This window comes from Loxodonta africana, chromosome 1 (genome assembly GCF_030014295.1).
Source record: "Loxodonta africana isolate mLoxAfr1 chromosome 1, mLoxAfr1.hap2, whole genome shotgun sequence".
NCBI classification, from domain to species: domain Eukaryota; kingdom Metazoa; phylum Chordata; class Mammalia; order Proboscidea; family Elephantidae; genus Loxodonta; species Loxodonta africana.
The window spans coordinates 120,612,876-120,629,491 of NC_087342.1; the positions used below are offsets into that span (position 1 = coordinate 120,612,876).

The 16,616-nt window shown below is 37.2% G+C and overlaps 1 protein-coding gene across 16 annotated transcripts in view; it reads right to left on the minus strand.

Moving 5' to 3' along the window:
• The window catches only part of DST (dystonin), a 482,507-nt gene that overhangs the window by 131,897 nt on the left and 333,994 nt on the right, over positions 1 to 16,616 (minus strand). For 9 of the 16 annotated variants that reach the window (XM_064287505.1, XM_064287488.1, XM_064287480.1 and 6 more), the window contains 8 exons: positions 13,198 to 13,326; positions 10,484 to 10,572; positions 9,324 to 9,459; positions 2,722 to 8,250; positions 2,450 to 2,599; positions 2,081 to 2,296; positions 1,756 to 1,905; positions 744 to 977 (listed from right to left, as the gene is read on the minus strand). In XM_064287505.1, coding sequence (XP_064143575.1) covers positions 744 to 977; positions 1,756 to 1,905; positions 2,081 to 2,296; positions 2,450 to 2,599; positions 2,722 to 8,250; positions 9,324 to 9,459; positions 10,484 to 10,572; positions 13,198 to 13,326 — 6,633 coding nt within the window. Of the gene's footprint in view, positions 1 to 743; positions 978 to 1,755; positions 1,906 to 2,080; positions 2,297 to 2,449; positions 2,600 to 2,721; positions 8,251 to 9,323; positions 9,460 to 10,483; positions 10,573 to 13,197; positions 13,327 to 13,360; positions 16,430 to 16,616 lie in introns of those variants that run through there. The other 7 variants (XM_010586936.2, XM_064287554.1, XM_010586960.2 and 4 more) reach the window with 4 other exon arrangements.

The following is a 16,616-nucleotide window of genomic DNA, read 5'->3' on the forward strand; positions in this document are numbered from 1 at the left end:
AGCTAATCATTCCCACCCTTTGGCTCATTACTGTCATTAGATGCAGCACTCTTATAACATGCATTATCTCTTTCTAAGAGATTCTTTAATTTACTAAGTCAGTACAGATTACATGCAGCTTTCCTTTTCCTGTGACATACACACTGGTTATACATCTTCTAGCCGTAGATAATGTTTACTAAGAGCTTAATACATGCCAGTCAAGGTATTAAGTGCTTTATATGCACTCTTTTATCAAATGCTCACAACACTACCCGGGGTATGCACTATTGTTTCTATCTTACAAATAAGAAAAAAACTGAGGTGAAGTGACTTGCCCGAGGTCACAGAACCAGTGACTGGTACAGCTGGGATCTAAAATCAGCAGATTGGCTCCAGAGCCCATGACCTGAACTGTTGTGCAATACTGCCTCCCAAGGAGAGAAATACCCTTCATCTCTTTAGCTGTATCTTCATCAACATAACCCCTAAAATTTCTAAGTGCATCCGTATTTTTTTCTACTCCTAGAAAAAAATCAAGACTCTCCCCTGAAAAGACTACTTTTAGGGAGTCATGAAAACTAAAATTAATGAAATGATACCATCACTACGAAAAACAACATTGTTCTCTATTTTACCATCCCTACATTGTACCTGTTTATTAATTGTTCTTCTAGAAAACCGTTCCTATCTTGCCATAACCCCTGGGTATCTACATTAAGAACTAAAAACCAAGAATTCCAACTCTACAAAGAAAGGCAAACCTTCTGATCATCAAGATCTTGTTCAAGCTGTAACTGAGTCTCTAAACGTTCCACCTTGGTAGTTACTGATTCCTGTACATCAAGAAAACACTTCTGAGTTGTATTTAAGAGCCTCAACAGTTGTCTGCTTTGGTTGGGAGACAGATCTTGTGCATATTCGGAAATGAAGAACTGCACTTCAAAGGCAGTAGTCTCCAACTGCATTTTGGTATGTCCAAGGTCTCTTAACACATTCTGTGAACAAAGCAGTACAAGTTACCAACAGAGAGTTAAGCCACGATAAAGTTTAACAATAATATTTATTTTAAAAATGTGCCCCTTACATCAGGGACTCAACGTTTTATTGGTATTTTTTCGTTATTTACTTAGTCAAAAATCTACTTACCATCTAAGTAATAGATGGTAACGATGAAATTATTTAAACACTCTGGCAATTAATATGTAAAAAGATAAACACCCCCCCCCAATGAAATCTGAACCTTGCCTGCCGCATCACAAATTAAAATATAACTCTGACGAAAGGTAAAAGTTCAACTTACGTACATTCAGCACACTGAAGACAAACAATAGCTTTAAAACATTACTTGTTAGTATTTATACTATCATGTAACTCTGATAGCACAAAAATGAGATTCTGAGGAATCTGAAACATGAATTAAGTGGGCTATTCAGAATTTCAGTTTTCGGACCCCTAGGCTAGGAGTATAACCATCATTCATGAGGCATGCTGTTCAAATTAAGAACTCTGAAAAAAAATAGCATTCTAAAGGTGACTCATGTCAACATAAACACAAATCTCAGGATGTCAAGAGTAATGCAAGTTTGGTAATGCAGTTGGGACAGCCCTAAAATGGCATCCATAAAGTGGTGATTATTTTATGAACAAACATCTCTTAGAGACAAAGGAAGAAAAAATCTTTTATTGCCTTAGCAAAGTTGTATTTTTTCAAAACATTTATATTAAATACATAGGTTTTTATATGTACTCTGTCATATTTATTTTGATACTTGCCTTGAGAAACTCCAAACTTTTCTTTACATTTTCTGTATCTCCAACATTCATTATCTCAATATCCTTCACAGATTTGCTCTTCTCTGATATCCAGTCTGAAAACGACTTAAGTGTATGCAGAAATTCTTCATGGGAAACTGCTAGTTTAGACTAGAAAATAAAATAGTGTTCATTTCTGTCAGTCCCCAGAATGTCATATTCCTACAAACAATGGTTCTGTTTTAAGCATTTAACTGTGAAAATAAAATACTTCATCTTCTGACTAAATAATCAAATAATCTTCAAAAATCAACTCTGACTTGGTGTGAAACATTTTTATGCCTACCATTTCAGAGTCAATTGCAAGCATGATCTGTTTCATCCTTTCTGAAGACACATCACTGAGAGAAGAGAAGGCAGTCTGCAAACTTCTGTGGCTGACACTCAGTTCCTCAAGATGTCCTCTGGGAAAGCCACCAGGAAGAGACTTCAGGAACTCTTCTGCCAACTTCATATCTTTTCTTAAAATAACAGCAATTGGAGCCAATCCCAATTCAAATGTCTGCAAAGAAACAGATCCCAGACCCATTTACTCTTTAGTGAAAAGCACAGATATAACTAATATTCAAAAGATAAAAACAAAGAGCTCTGTTTATTTTTCCAAATCAAACATCAGTCAACCACCTCCCACACAGAGGCAGCAGATAATTCTTACCTCTAACTGTTTTATTTGGTTTTTCAAAGCTTCTAGATTGTTATCCAGAGACTCCTGGTTGAATAAGGGAGGCTCCATATCTTGAAGCAAAGCCAAATACTCATGCATTTTTTCAGTGTGCCGTAAGCACTGCTGTAACTCATTGGAAAACTAAAAATAAATTTGGACATTTTAAGTGAATAGCCTTTATGCAGATTTTTAAAGCAAATAAAATGTATAGGTTTATTCTCAATTGTTTCATGCAGCCACTTGCATATAAAATGTCAACTTACTTGTTCCACTGAGTTGTCTCCAAAAGTCCTCTCTTTTGGCCCTGAAATACATTCCAAATTGTCTGGGGAATCATTGCGTCGCTCCTCAAGCTTCTCTTCTCTTGGCAATGCTGATGCACATGCTGTAGAGTTTTCTAGTCCAATTTCTTTTATATTTTCTAATTTAAGAGAACAGTGGTTTCCTTCTTTGCTTTTAAGATCACCAAGTATTGGTGGCTTTTCATCTACTGTCTCAGAAGTAGTAGATGATTTTTTATTTACATCTCCAAACTCTTCTAATTTCTGTGAATATCCATCAGCAAGCAGTTTGCAGAAAATATTTTCAAGCTGCAGTGGAAGTACTTTGGATGTAATATCTCCTTTCTCTAGATCGTACTCCATCTGAGTTAATTCTTTCATCAATTCAAATGCTCCTGTAATTTCTTGACTATATTGATTTTGCTTTAGTATATCAAAGAGAAGTTCAGACTTTAGATGTGCAATACAGAGAGGATCATCTCTACCTTCCGCTTTTAGTTCTGGTACATTATTCCTGGGGGAAACTCCAGAATAATCACTGATTTTAGAGTCACTGGACATATTAGATGCTTCATTTACCAACTGTGATGTGCTAACCTTTTTAAGTAAGTTTTGAATTAAAACTTTAGTATCTACATAGGCTGAAGGTTCTCCAACCTCTGGAGGATTTATATGACCATCTTTCAATCTGCTTTTTAAGACTTCCTTTATATCCTCAACCAATACTTGAGGTAATTCAGGTACCTGAACCTCCTTTGCTTGGGGTCCTGGAGACAAGTCTTGTTCTTTCATTGGCTGTTGCTCAATTATTTCTTTCGTACTTTTAATTTCTAAGAATGAGTAGTCAGTGTCTAATGTGTTACTGGAGTTATTTTTCACTCCATTTGTACAGAGTTCTGCCTGCACAAAATCCGTATCTCCCCCCGGGTCTTCCACATTTCTAAGAGGTAAGATTGAATGTGTAGTTTCATTACTTTCTGGCGTGAACCGAGGGATTTCTGTTTCTCCTTCTGAGGCAGCTTCTTTAGTTCGAAGGTCATTACTTTGGACCATCTCATTCATGGGAGAGTCTTCTTGGGTAAGAGTTGTCTTTTCTTTTGCATTATTAGTTCCTAACTGTAAGTGTCCTTTCATGGGAGAAGCAGCTACTAAAACACACCTAGGGATATCTGAATTCAATCCAGTTTGTTGAGTGACATCTTGCCCATCTTCTGTGTCTGTTTTTTTACCAGGACAATGACAAATGTCTGCATTTGGTTTCAGTGTATCTTTTGTTTTTATACTTTTAGCACAATGTTTTAAATAAGTAAATAGGTCAGGTTCTTTATCGTGTTCATCAGTGAATGAATCATTCTTAATACTTGTATTCCCTTCAGACAGAACAGTAGAGTCACTGACCACTTTGGAAACTGATGTGTCAAATATGTCTTCAAGATTCTCAGACTGAACAGGACTTTTACTGACCAGTGTTTGCAGATTCTTTGGTTCATCTTCAAGAGTTACAGTCACTTTTTTAAGGTCTCCTTTCTTATGTTCTTCATCGCTTGTGATTTGTGGGGATGGAGACTGACTATTAGCTAAATCAAGGCTCTCTGTTGAACCTGTATTAGATGAAAGTTTGAGAGATTTATTATCTTCTTCTACTACACTTTCCATAAGCTCTTCTCCTTTAGCTGAGCACATTTTCTGAACTGGTGTTTCATTTTCGTCTCTTCCATTTCTTTGATGATCTTTGTCATTTATAGGTGCTACAGATGACAAATGGCTTTCCTCAGCAGGTTTTCCTATTAAATCAAGCTCAGAATAAGTAATTTTATCAAAAGATGGGTCAACTTTAGGTGTCACATTATCAAAATATTGATCTCCACCTTTCACAGGGTCTATAGATTCTGGTCCTTGAATGAACTCAAACTTTGTGTTCATTGAATCATTATCTAAATCAGAAGCTGAAGTGATATTAGTATTATGTAATGTGTCCACAGGGCTAAAGGTTTTCCCTGACTCAGTACCTTTAATGATAGGCAGCAATATATCCTTACGTGTCATCTCATGATTTAACAAATTTTCTTTGCTGTTTCTAACAACCTCAGGTGCATATTCTGGATGGGTGCCTCTTTCAGTAACTAAGCTACTTTTACTAGTTGAATCTACCTGTAAAACATTTCCACTTGGCTGTTTTTCTAAAGAACTGTAATTGTTCATTTTATCCAGGCAGATGATTTTATTAATACTTTGATTTTCATCACTGTTTTCCTTTTCATTCGTTGTGGCACACAACTGGATATCCATGCTTTCACCTTGGCATAGAGGATTTCTGTACTCATATCTAATTCCTCCTTCTTTTACATCACCATCATCACCATCACTGTCATCATCGTCATTCTCATAGTTGTCATCCTGATCATTACTGTCACATATGTGATCCCCACAACTTTCTTCACTTTGCATAGAATCTAAATGATCAATATCAGATTTATATTCTTTTCCACTGTCACCTTCTTCTTTTCTTCCTCTCCAGCTGCTAGTGTCATCAAATTTTAATGAAGCACTGAAGCCTTCTTTTCGTTCTACACTTTCATAACCAATCAATGAGTCAGACTCATCACCTTGAAGGCTATTTGTGCTTTTTGATACGGGTTCCAGCAACTGTCCATTTACTTTGTCTGAGCCAACTGAATTTAAATATATTCTCTCCCCAGAATCCAATTCAGCTTTCTCAATACCTATGGAAAAATCCTGAAGAGGCTGTGCTTCTTCCCTCACACGTAAGCTACCAACTACTCCTTGTCGTATAAACATGGGATTTTCATTCTCCTTTGAGACATCATAAAAAACATCTCCAAGAGGGGCAGCCCCATCATTTTCCTCTTGCAGTGTGTCACAGTCTTCAGGTTTCAGACAATCACAATCGTCACCTTCTAGAAGCAGAGAATCATGGTCATCATCTTGAAACAAGGGAGTATCATAAAAATCCTCATCGCCATCAGTGTCTGTTTCTGTGTCACTCCCCTGATCATCCAGGAGTGATGTTTCATAGTCACCAGCACTGGCAGTTTCTTCAAACAGTGGTGTATCACCAGTATGAGATGCACTGGCCTTATCAGCATCACCCCTTGGAGTCATGGCACAAGAGTATTCTTTCATTTTGGACTCATTTTGTTTGTCTTCAGGTTTCTGCTGAAAAGCAACATGCATTTTTTCATCCTCACCATAAGTATCTGAAATGTGTTTATCACTCAGTTGTTGTACCTGAGGATTACTACCGTCATTATTTACAGATTCTTGTCCAGGGTGTTCTCCTTGTAAACTAATATTAATAGCTGCAATTCCCAGAAACTGATCTTGAAATTTTTCTCCCACTTTTTGACCTAGTAACATGGTTTGGTCACTGTATGGCAATTCAGAGGCTCCACATTTATTTCCATTGCTCTTTGGGATACAAACATCATTAAAACTTTCCTGATCATTTCTCAATTTATCATGACTTAAGAGAGCACTTAGTCTAGGTGAATAGTCAAAGAGGAATGACTCTTTGTTTATACAATCTTCATCCTTTGTTTCATTCAGATCACAGAATCTGCTAGTGTTTGATTTCACACTAGAATTTGTTATCAAATCGCTTGCAAAATTCTGAGTGTTTTCAGAATAACTACATTCATCTGCATGTTCATTCATTTCAATTTGACTTTGATTTTCACAGTTTTTAAGTATGTTTCCAGAGTCATGTCTAAGCATGGTAACTTCACATTCCGGCTGTGTTAAATATGATATGGCATTCGGAACACACATACTGGATGAGCTGTTAATTTTATGATCAATTGCTACTACATTTTCCAGGCTTTCTGACTGATAAAACTCACTATTGGTAACATTATTTCCCAGTTCATGAAGCTCTTCATCAATGACATGTTTTTTGTTTTGAGTAGTTTCTTCAAGTTCAGATTCACTGCAATAACATTCATCAAAACTACTTGGTGAAGCTGTACTTTCATCATTTTCTTTACTTGAAGTATTATCAAGTAAGGCACTAGAGGGTCTTAAATCTTCTTTTGTGGGTGTGTCCTCATCAAATTCTGCACTACAGCCTTCCAATAACATACTAATAGCTTCATCCAAGTCTCCATCATACAGCAAAAGCCTTTGCCCTGTGTTTGCATCCATATAGCTATTTATCATCAAATAAGACAGGAATAATTTTTTAGTTTGTTCTGAGCTCTGAGTTGCCACTGGCTCTTCTCCGTCAAAAACATCCTCTTCCTGGCTGTAATCATGGGCTGTAGATGGTTGGAATTTACAAAAGGAGAGCCATCTCTTAGCATTTTTACAAGAAGCTTCTAAATCTTGCAAATCTGGCATTTTATCAGGCAGTATTATACTTTTTAAAATCGATGCTGTGTTATTATCTATAATTCCTAGGTCTTTAGCAACATCCAAATCAATGACTTGAGAAGTTTCTGGAATATAAAGAGCAGCTATTTTCTGCCTGCCATTCAGGATTTTGTATGCCAATTCATTTGTAATCAATTCTTGCTGCAAGGAGGAAGATGTGGGAAATATTTCACCAGAGTGGGGCCAGATGAGTCCAACGTAGGCTCGTTGAGCCTCTAGTATCAAAAGAGCACTGCTGGAAGTTATTAAATCACACTGGACTGCTTCATCTACAGTTAAACGTTTGGCAGGGTTTGAGTGAATGATTCCACCTGTTTGAACCTGGTATGTAAGAATACTGTTGGCTGTGTCTCTGTCAATCACTCCTTCTACCGTAGCTTCTTCAATGGTCATTCTTTGACCAGAGCTACAATCAATGAGACCTCCAGAAAGAAGCTGTGCACCTAATAACCTAAACATGGTTTCACGGTCTATGAGACCTTCATGAGATGCCCTTAAAATGCTTATGTTTCTTCCACATTTTAATGTTATTTTGCCACCTTCTTGTGGTCGCACAGGTAGAAGCCGCATCCCAGTATTTTCCTGTAGAACACTTCTTTGTACCATATCTATTAAAGACACCTTCTCAGAAGTACAGGGGTCAATTAGATCTTTGCACATATTCTGCCTTTCTAGGACTTTAGAAAACAATGCTGAGGAAATCAAGTTCTGTTGGAAAGCTTTCTGTAGGGTCAGCTGTTCTCCTGTGGCTGGAATAACCAGAAAGCCTGTGGAAAGTAGTATCTCTAGAACTCTGATGGCCATAGATTCTGATATCACACCTTGAGCCAGAGCATCCAGCAGTGGAACTGTGGTAGATGACATGGCAGAAATAATTTCCTTAGCTTTATTTACTTCTTGCAGTTGGCACAGAATTTGTCCATCAATAAGGCCATGACTTTCAGCATCTTTGAGATCAAAACACTTTCTTAATTCTGGTGAAATTAGACCAGAAATCAGTAGCTGTGTCTCAAGCAACCTGATTCCAGTTTCATAGTCAATGAGGCCTCTTAAAACTGCCTGAAAGACTGAAAGGACTTCTCCCGTTGTCTGATCAATGGTACCTGCAATCACTTTATCCAGCTGAAAGGGAAATGCAAAAATTTCAGGTCAGTCCGTTATACAAGGGCGGGGGAGAGTTTCATGAAACTTATTTTGTGTTTTCATAAATAAATAATACACTTTGTCATAAAAATCCTCTACTTACCAGGGCGCAGCAATGCTGTGAATGTTAGGCAGCTCAAATGCGCAAGTGATCTATGTCAGTGATCTATTCAACAGCACAGGATGTGATAAAAGCTTTGAAAACAACATGCATCTGTGAATTGAAAACTTAATACTGTGTACTTTAACAAGGTTAGTGAGGACACAACAGAGTAGACGATGAGAGTGAGAAAACAGAGCACGTACCTAGAAGGCACATCATGCTTCCTGCAATTGGGTGAGATTAGAGTCTACTGACATGAAAGAGAGTATCAACCCCATGCTACTCATGTTTACAGCATACAGGCTTTTTTTTTTTTTTTTTAAGACAGACAAAAACTAAGGAACCAGAAAAATTATTACATACCCCCAAACTACAACAAAATTAAATCGAAAGTACTTCCGGGAGTAAAGGAATTAAATGTAAACTTAACTTTTTGAATATCAAATATTGTTTTGGGCATACTGACATGTATTGTCACATTTAAAAAGCTTAAGTTCAAGCCAAATTTTAAGTGATTTCTGTTGTATCCTAAGAAGCTTCTATGGTCACTTCACTATAACATATGGTCTCGTGTTAATCAAATAGGCCTCATGGGCATCTCTGTAAATCAAATCAATTCTAAAAACTCAAATGCTACATTTAGAGATGACCAATAGACTGTTTTATAACTTCATACTTATATAACAAAATACCTCATATAGCAGAAGAATGGCTTTTAAAGAGAAGAGTTAGAAAAATGGATGATTCTTTTGTTTACCATGCAAGCAGAGATTATTAAGATGTCACGGAAACTGATGACCGGCATGTGTAAGACTGCATTTAATAAACACTGAAATCTCCAAGCATTTTTTCCATGTACAAAACCCAAGGTCAGTTCTTTATGTGTATTTCCACGACCATGCAATAAAACCAAGAACCTTTAAGATTCCTCGCATTAAATAAATATTACCTTCTCTTCTACCTTTATATCCTCTGGGGTTTTTGCTTCTTGCAGTTGTTTCAGAGATTCACTGGATAATAAATTATAATCTTCTTGAAGAGCTTTCACTTGTTTTTCCAGTTCATTTCTTTCTTCATCTGTCATTCTAAAATAACCAGAAAGTATGAACAATGATGCAAGTCTTCAAGTGGCAAAGATGATATATTAGGCTCTGACTTTGTAAAGTACACAGGCATAAAGTAAAACTTGACCTCTCACACAGATCGCTCTGGTCTTAGAATGATTATATATAAAAATTAAGGATGATCCAAAAAACACCTAAGAATCCTTTCCCTGCCTGAGAAAGGAACTGGATGAAAGGGTGTAAACTGATACATTAGCACCTCTCTAACCCATTGCCATTGGGTCGATTCCAACTCATAGTAACCCTACAGCATATACAAATTTCCAAAAAAAAAAAAAAAAATTCTTATCTGACAGAGGGAAAGAGCCAACTGTTATTTCCAATGTGGAAAAGAAACAGTAAGGCACCATTACTCTAGATGAAATCTGTTTAATCTGAAGGATGAACAAAGAGGAAATCCACGAGAGAATCTCTAAGGCACAATACAAAGTCATTCTGGAGGAATCACAAAGAGGATGTCTACAAATGGTTTTTGAAAAGGGTTGATTCCTTCCTTGTCCGAGTTATTGGCTAAAATACATGAAGTGCATTGTTGCAAAATGTAAGCTTAGCATATAAGAAATCATGTTGCCATAGGTATCATCTGAAAAAATGAACATATGTACACATATTTTTACAAAAGTTAAGTCTCAGAGAACACTACTTAGAATTAAGACTTGACTTGAAGTCTTAACTCCACCAATGACTAGCTATTGATCCTTAACCTCTCTGAATCTGCTTCCATATCAGGGTTGTAACCTCTCTGAATCTGCTTCCATATCAGGGTTGTAACCTCTCTGAATCTGTTTCCATATCAGGGTTGTAGTAAAGACTAAAAATGATAATTAAATTGTTTATGCTATTACATTAATAACTAAACTGTGATTACATTCAATTGAGTCCAATTAAAAAAATCTCAATTAAAATTTACCATCTTCTGCTTTGCTGAATGTTTTTAAGACCACGTCCCTGCCTTGAATACAAAAGCTAATGAAAACCAACATACCTGTCACCATGTTTAGCCAAAAACAGCTGCATGGTTTGAAGTGCTTCTGACAATTGTTCCTTCTTGGTTGTTATTTCCTCACTGGAAAGCTACAAGGTAAAGACAATACATCAAACCTTCCCTTCACAAAACTAAACAGCAATTTTTTTTTAAACTAATCAAGTAAAAGGTCTACTTTCTGGGTGACTCAAGTCAATAACCACTGCAATATCACTGTACAGGGCTGGATAAGAAGAGTATTTAGATGCATGATTACAGAAAACCTATCTATCCATAACACCATTATTTTCATAAGGAAATAATAATATTACATGGTTCTTGCATTTGTCCTAGCCCAACTGTGAACAAAGGTTGCCTTAACAGCCCAGGCAGTCAGTGGTTCAGCATTAGTCTAATGTCATCCGTGTACATCTTAGCACTCAAAATGACACATGAATGTGGAACACTACCTCAAAAGAGTATCCTCCTTCTCCCTAGTTCCTAGCTACAATGCTCCTTTTGAAACAAACAAACAAAAAGGTTGTGGAAATACTTATCTGTAAGTCTGCAGATCAAGACTAAATCATTTCTATTGCTAAGACCCACATTTGCAAAAGTCACCTGTGATGGTCAAAGGACTAAAACTGATTTGTTTTGGGAAAAGCAAGAGGTTGTAGTACTTTCTCCTAACACTTATGAATATCTATTTTGGATATTAATTGCTGTTAAGTGAGCAGAAATGCGTGAAAAGGATGGACCAACGAAAAGGTTTATTTCCCCCTGTGTATTCTATTTAAAGTCTATTTTTCATGATTACAGGTAATCATAAGGAGCCCTGGTGCTACAGTGATTAAGCACTGGGCAGATAACTAAAAACTGAAAGGTTGGGGGTTCAAACCCACCAGTGGTTCCGCAGGAGAAAGCTGTTAACAGTCTGCTTCCATAAAGATTACAGCCTAAGAAATTCTATGGCGCAGTTCTACTCTGTCCTGTAAGGGTTACTATGAGTCAAAACCACCTTGATAGCAATCAGTTTTTTAGGAGCCCTGGTGGATCAGTAGTTAAGTGCTGAGCCACTAACCCACCAGGCGCTCCATGGGAAAAAGCTGTGGCAGTCAGCTTCCATAAAGGTTCCAGCCTTGGAAACCCTATGGGGCAGTTGTATTCTGTCCTATAGAGTTGCTGTGAGTCAATATCCACTTGTAGCAACTCTACAGGACAGAATAGCAATGGGTTGGTTTGGATACGTAATCATGAGGCCATACTGATTTATTATTCACATCAAATTATTTTAAATTTTCTTTAACTGAGAAACCATCAAGTGTTCTTAGATATTCAAAGTTTAGACCATGACATACATTTTTTAAAATATTTATGTCAGACTGATTGGAATGGTAAATGTTCACTTGAAGCTTAATAAAAATTAAAAAAAAAAAAAAATTTATGTCTAGGAGGTCCAAAACTAATCTAGTAATGTTTTGTAGAATTTACACCTAGAGAAAGGAAAACACCGAAGGGCTCATGATCCATGTTTCTCAGAAGGTGTTCTTCAGTGGGGGTGGGGTGTGGTATTTTCAACTAAGTGTTTGCAGAAAAGTACTTTGAAGGATGTTTAGTTTTTAATTTAATTAAAATGTCATTGATTTCCAACTTTATATTTCTAACACGCTATATAAAATACAATGTGTAAGAGTATGAGCTAATTCAGCTTTATTTTCATTGAATAATGTTTCAAATATATACTTAGGTCTATAAATCTCTCCAGGGTGTATCTGTCTCATATCATAGGCAAAATCAGATAAGACACTGAAGTTTTTCCCTATTTTATCAGTTTAACAATGTGTGTTTTAACTGATTATAAGTGAGTTAGTTCTAACCAGATGCATAGCTAGAAAAGGGAGCTATATACTGAGACGAAAGTGCCTAAAATCTTCAAATATCTGGCAGGGCAAAAGAGGACAGTGTAGGGAACGTATTTTTTTGAGAAAAACGCTGCCCATCTTAGTGGAAATTTATTTTTTTAAATAGGACAGCAATTCCAGTGCTACCACCAGCAGCAGCAACACTGGAATTTATACCTGAACTACCAACTCATTAAGAACTTCAAGTGGTGCAGTTCAATAGACTCCATGGAGCACTAACATCTGACGAGTTGCAGCCATCCAACTAATGCCAAATGGTTGGGTACAGAATATGGCCCACGGGAAGAAAGAATTGACTTAGGTAAGGAAACGATCTAGAAATTCCAGTGATTAACTGTAGAAAACCTCTTCACGAAATAGCAAAGATCCAGAAAAGCACAGCTAAGCTCCTGCTCAAAAATGTTAATTTCCTAATTTTTATTTGCATGGTGCTTAAAACTTTTTATATTTACATCTGTGAGAATGGTACTGTGTATCTTTGTGGTATGAGAGACTATGGATTTACTCAGGGCACAAAACAGGATGACTCAGCTCTTTGGTAATTCTCATTATAATAATCAGGAAACAGATCTATTAGAAGAAACAGTACACATATTAATCTACTTTAGAGTTGAGGCTTTGGAATCAAATACATTATTGTGCCACATACCAGCTCTGCTCCCTTGGGCAAGCTACTTAATCCCTGTGAACCTCGTCATACTTGCCTATAAAATGGGGGAAATGAACATAAAAAAACTAAATATTGTGCCAGGTGGGTTCTATCAACTCAGTAAATTTTAAGTGTTATTACTAAGCCAGGACCTCAGTGAATACCTTTTGCTTAGAGAAGAGAGATTTTCCAGCCTTCTCTCCATCTCTCAAAGTCTTGCTGATATTTGATACCCATTTCTGCAATTCTTTGGCTTTTTCAACATGCTCTTTCTTTTCTTCTTCCAGTGACTTCTAACAGGTGCAAGTGGTAAAAAAGATATATTCCAGTAAATGACCAAATAGTAAACTGATTTCTCCAACGAAAACAAGAATGTAAACATGTTCTTTTCATCACGCAGGTTACTGAGACATTTTATTCATTCACTTAACCATGTGTATCATGTCACATAGCAGATGTACTTCCAAAATGTTTGTGTTGGCAAAGAAAGCTGTGACATTCCTTAATGATCAGTCTAACCTCCCAGCTGTTCCATCAATATGACCAGTAAAAAAAACTCAACTTTATTCATGAAGCACAAGAAGATCTGTGAATTGCTGCCTTTGCATTAGCATTACAATCATGATTGTCTTGAAAAAATTATCAATGCATAGCTGAAGGAATAAAGAATGTCTACACACATATACAAATTACATAGAGTGGAAAAAAAAATCCTTCCCCCTCCTCCAGCACACAATACATTCATAGTGTTAGCTTTTAATTTCAAAGTCTTAAGTAGAAATGAGAAATGAGAGTACACATTTTAATACGTAAAGAGGTTCACTATATACAGAAAGACTCAAAACTTTTCCATTTTTCAAGGCAATCTGAAACACCAGAGACTTATGAAGGTGGGAACAAACTAAGATCTTTCTCTTTGATTCCACAGTGTTTTCGAAATCCTCTTTCAGTGTGAACAATGTAGCATTTGAAGGTGCTGTGGTTAAGAGCTGGGCTGCTAAGAAAAAGGTCAGCAGTTCAAATCCACCAGCCGCTCCTTGGAAACCCTAAGGGACAGTTCTACTCTGTCCTATAGGGTCACTATGAGTCGGAATCAACTGAACAGCAATGGGTTTTTTGTTTGTTTGTTTTAACATCAGGCTGGATCTACTCAGGGATGGACAGAATTCTCAAGAAATGATGCAGTGAATTTGGTAGAGCTCATCAATCTTATTCCATACTCCAGGTAAAGCCTTCTAGTGTAGACAACATTAAAAAACTAATCTCAAAGCTAAATAGAACCATTTTTAGAGTAATCTTTGCCATTTTTAATTAAAAAATTATTTCTCTTTGTAGCAGTCAGTGATTTCCTACCCTCAAGAAAGAAATATATTTCTAGGATGTTACACAATTACTAGAACACGCAGTTAATCAACACAATCATACTTTGGACAGGCTGCATAACTAGACAACATCGCCCCTGCACAAAGTTGTTTGAACAGTAGGATAGCTGTCCTATTATGAAGAATAGTAGAGGCTAGAAATTCCTGTCATCAAGGGTTCAGACACTTCTAACAGTTTAAGCCCTGTGTGGAAATCAAAATCAGCTTTCTCTAAGGCTTCTTTATAGGTCAATTTTCTCTTTGTTTGAGGACATACTATATTTCTGGCATATGACTTTTGATCTTTGAGTTGCATAGCAATGAGGACATCTATAATACCTATTTGGAGAGCCTCTTCAATTGACAACCGGGAGTGAACCTGTGGCTCTATCAAACCGCCTGTCAAGTACTGAAATTCCAAACATCGGATTCCCATATCCTTGCTTATGATATTTGCATTCACAGCTTCCACCACGGACATCACTTTGTTAGTGACTGGATGGCCAATCCCTGTGATTACTAATTCACACTGTCGCAGCTGCTGGGCAAACCCCTCATCAACTAGGCCTTTATGCAAAGCTTCGGCCACCCGATATTTTTTGCCAGTAAGAGGATCAATTATTCCCCCTGTACTGACTTGGGCTTCAAGGCATCTGAGAGCAGTAATCCGGTCCACCAAATTTCTACGGGAGGCCTTTAGTACAGAGATCCTCTCCCCACTAGCAGTCAGCCAATACCCTGCAACAGGACTATGCAAATCCTTCTTGGGAACTAACCGGCTCATCAAAGAATCAGCAAGTTCTGTAAGTGTGATGAGGCCTTCCTGATACTTTTTGACCACGGCTTTGTCAACTGTTCCCTGCTCTATAGCCTCATTAATATTGAACTGTAATCCTGTTTTAGAATCAGTCAGCATATGAGAGGGATGCCCATAGGACTCAAAAAATGTGGCTTCCTTCCACTGATATTGCTGCCCTGAAAGCTCAAGATATGTACTCTTTTCTATTAGGTTTCTCTGGAAAGCCTCATACGCAGTAAGTTCTGCTCCTGTTTTAATGTCTACTACAGAAATTTTGTGTGTTTTCTCTACACTGAGATTGGAAATGTTCCTCTCCCCAAATGGCAACAGAAAGCACTGGCAATCTACATCAAATACACACATTCGCAGTAATTCTGAGTAATACAGAGCTTGCTTGTTATTAGGATTAGGAAACACTCTTGTATTGCTCGATGGCTCGTGTAAAAATTGTAAAATGGCATTGTTTAACAAGCCTTGCTGCAGAGCGATTTCTGGAGGAACGCGGATGCCTCTCACAGGGTCAATGATGCCCCCACTGGCAATCTGGGCCTCCAAGATATGTTTACCTTTTTGTCTGTCAAGCATTCTATTTTCCATAGCTTGAAACACTGACAGTGTCTTAGAAGAATATGAATATCCCAGGACTGCTTTCTCTGCCTCAAGGAGTCTAATTTTGAATTCAGGGTCAACAATTCCTTTAAGGACTGCATCTTCAACAGAGTATGTCTGACCTGAAACGGGGTCAATTATAAAACCTGTTGCAGCCTGAGCTTCTAAAAATGCTAATGCCATCATTTTGTCTATTATGAATTTCTTGGCCGCTGAGGTAAATGAAATCTTTTCTTTGGTGGATTCTAGGTAAAGCCCTGCAATTGAGGTGGCTTTCATCAAAAACTTGCTAAGAGTTTTCTGAACTTCTTCAACAGTCTTAAGACCAAGTCGCAACTGCTCAATCGTTCTCATGTCCAAAAGCTTAGCTTCAACCAACTGCCTGGCAGTCACGGTGCACCGGAGCCCTTGAAATTTAAATTCATCATCCCTAACTGAACATGCATGATCTCCATCAAAGTTCTGGCAAGTCTCTGGTTCTAAGCTTTTCTTAAGAAAATCTCTCTTGACTCCACCAGATGCTCTGGACTCATCAAGCATCCATTCTTCAGCACTGAGAACTGGTTTTTTTTCTTGTTTTAATGTTGTGACTTCCGCATGCATATCATACTGCTTGTTCTTAGCTATCTGTAATGGGAATTTATAAGACATTAAAAGTCACCTAAAGAACACTGTCACTTTACACATTCTCAATTCAAGCATAATCCCTATAATAACAGAGATGATATAAGAGAAGAAAAAATTCAAACCTAGGAGAGTTTAGAAATAAGTAATACGATTTGAGAGTCTGCAGTTTACTTTAGGTAACGTAAGT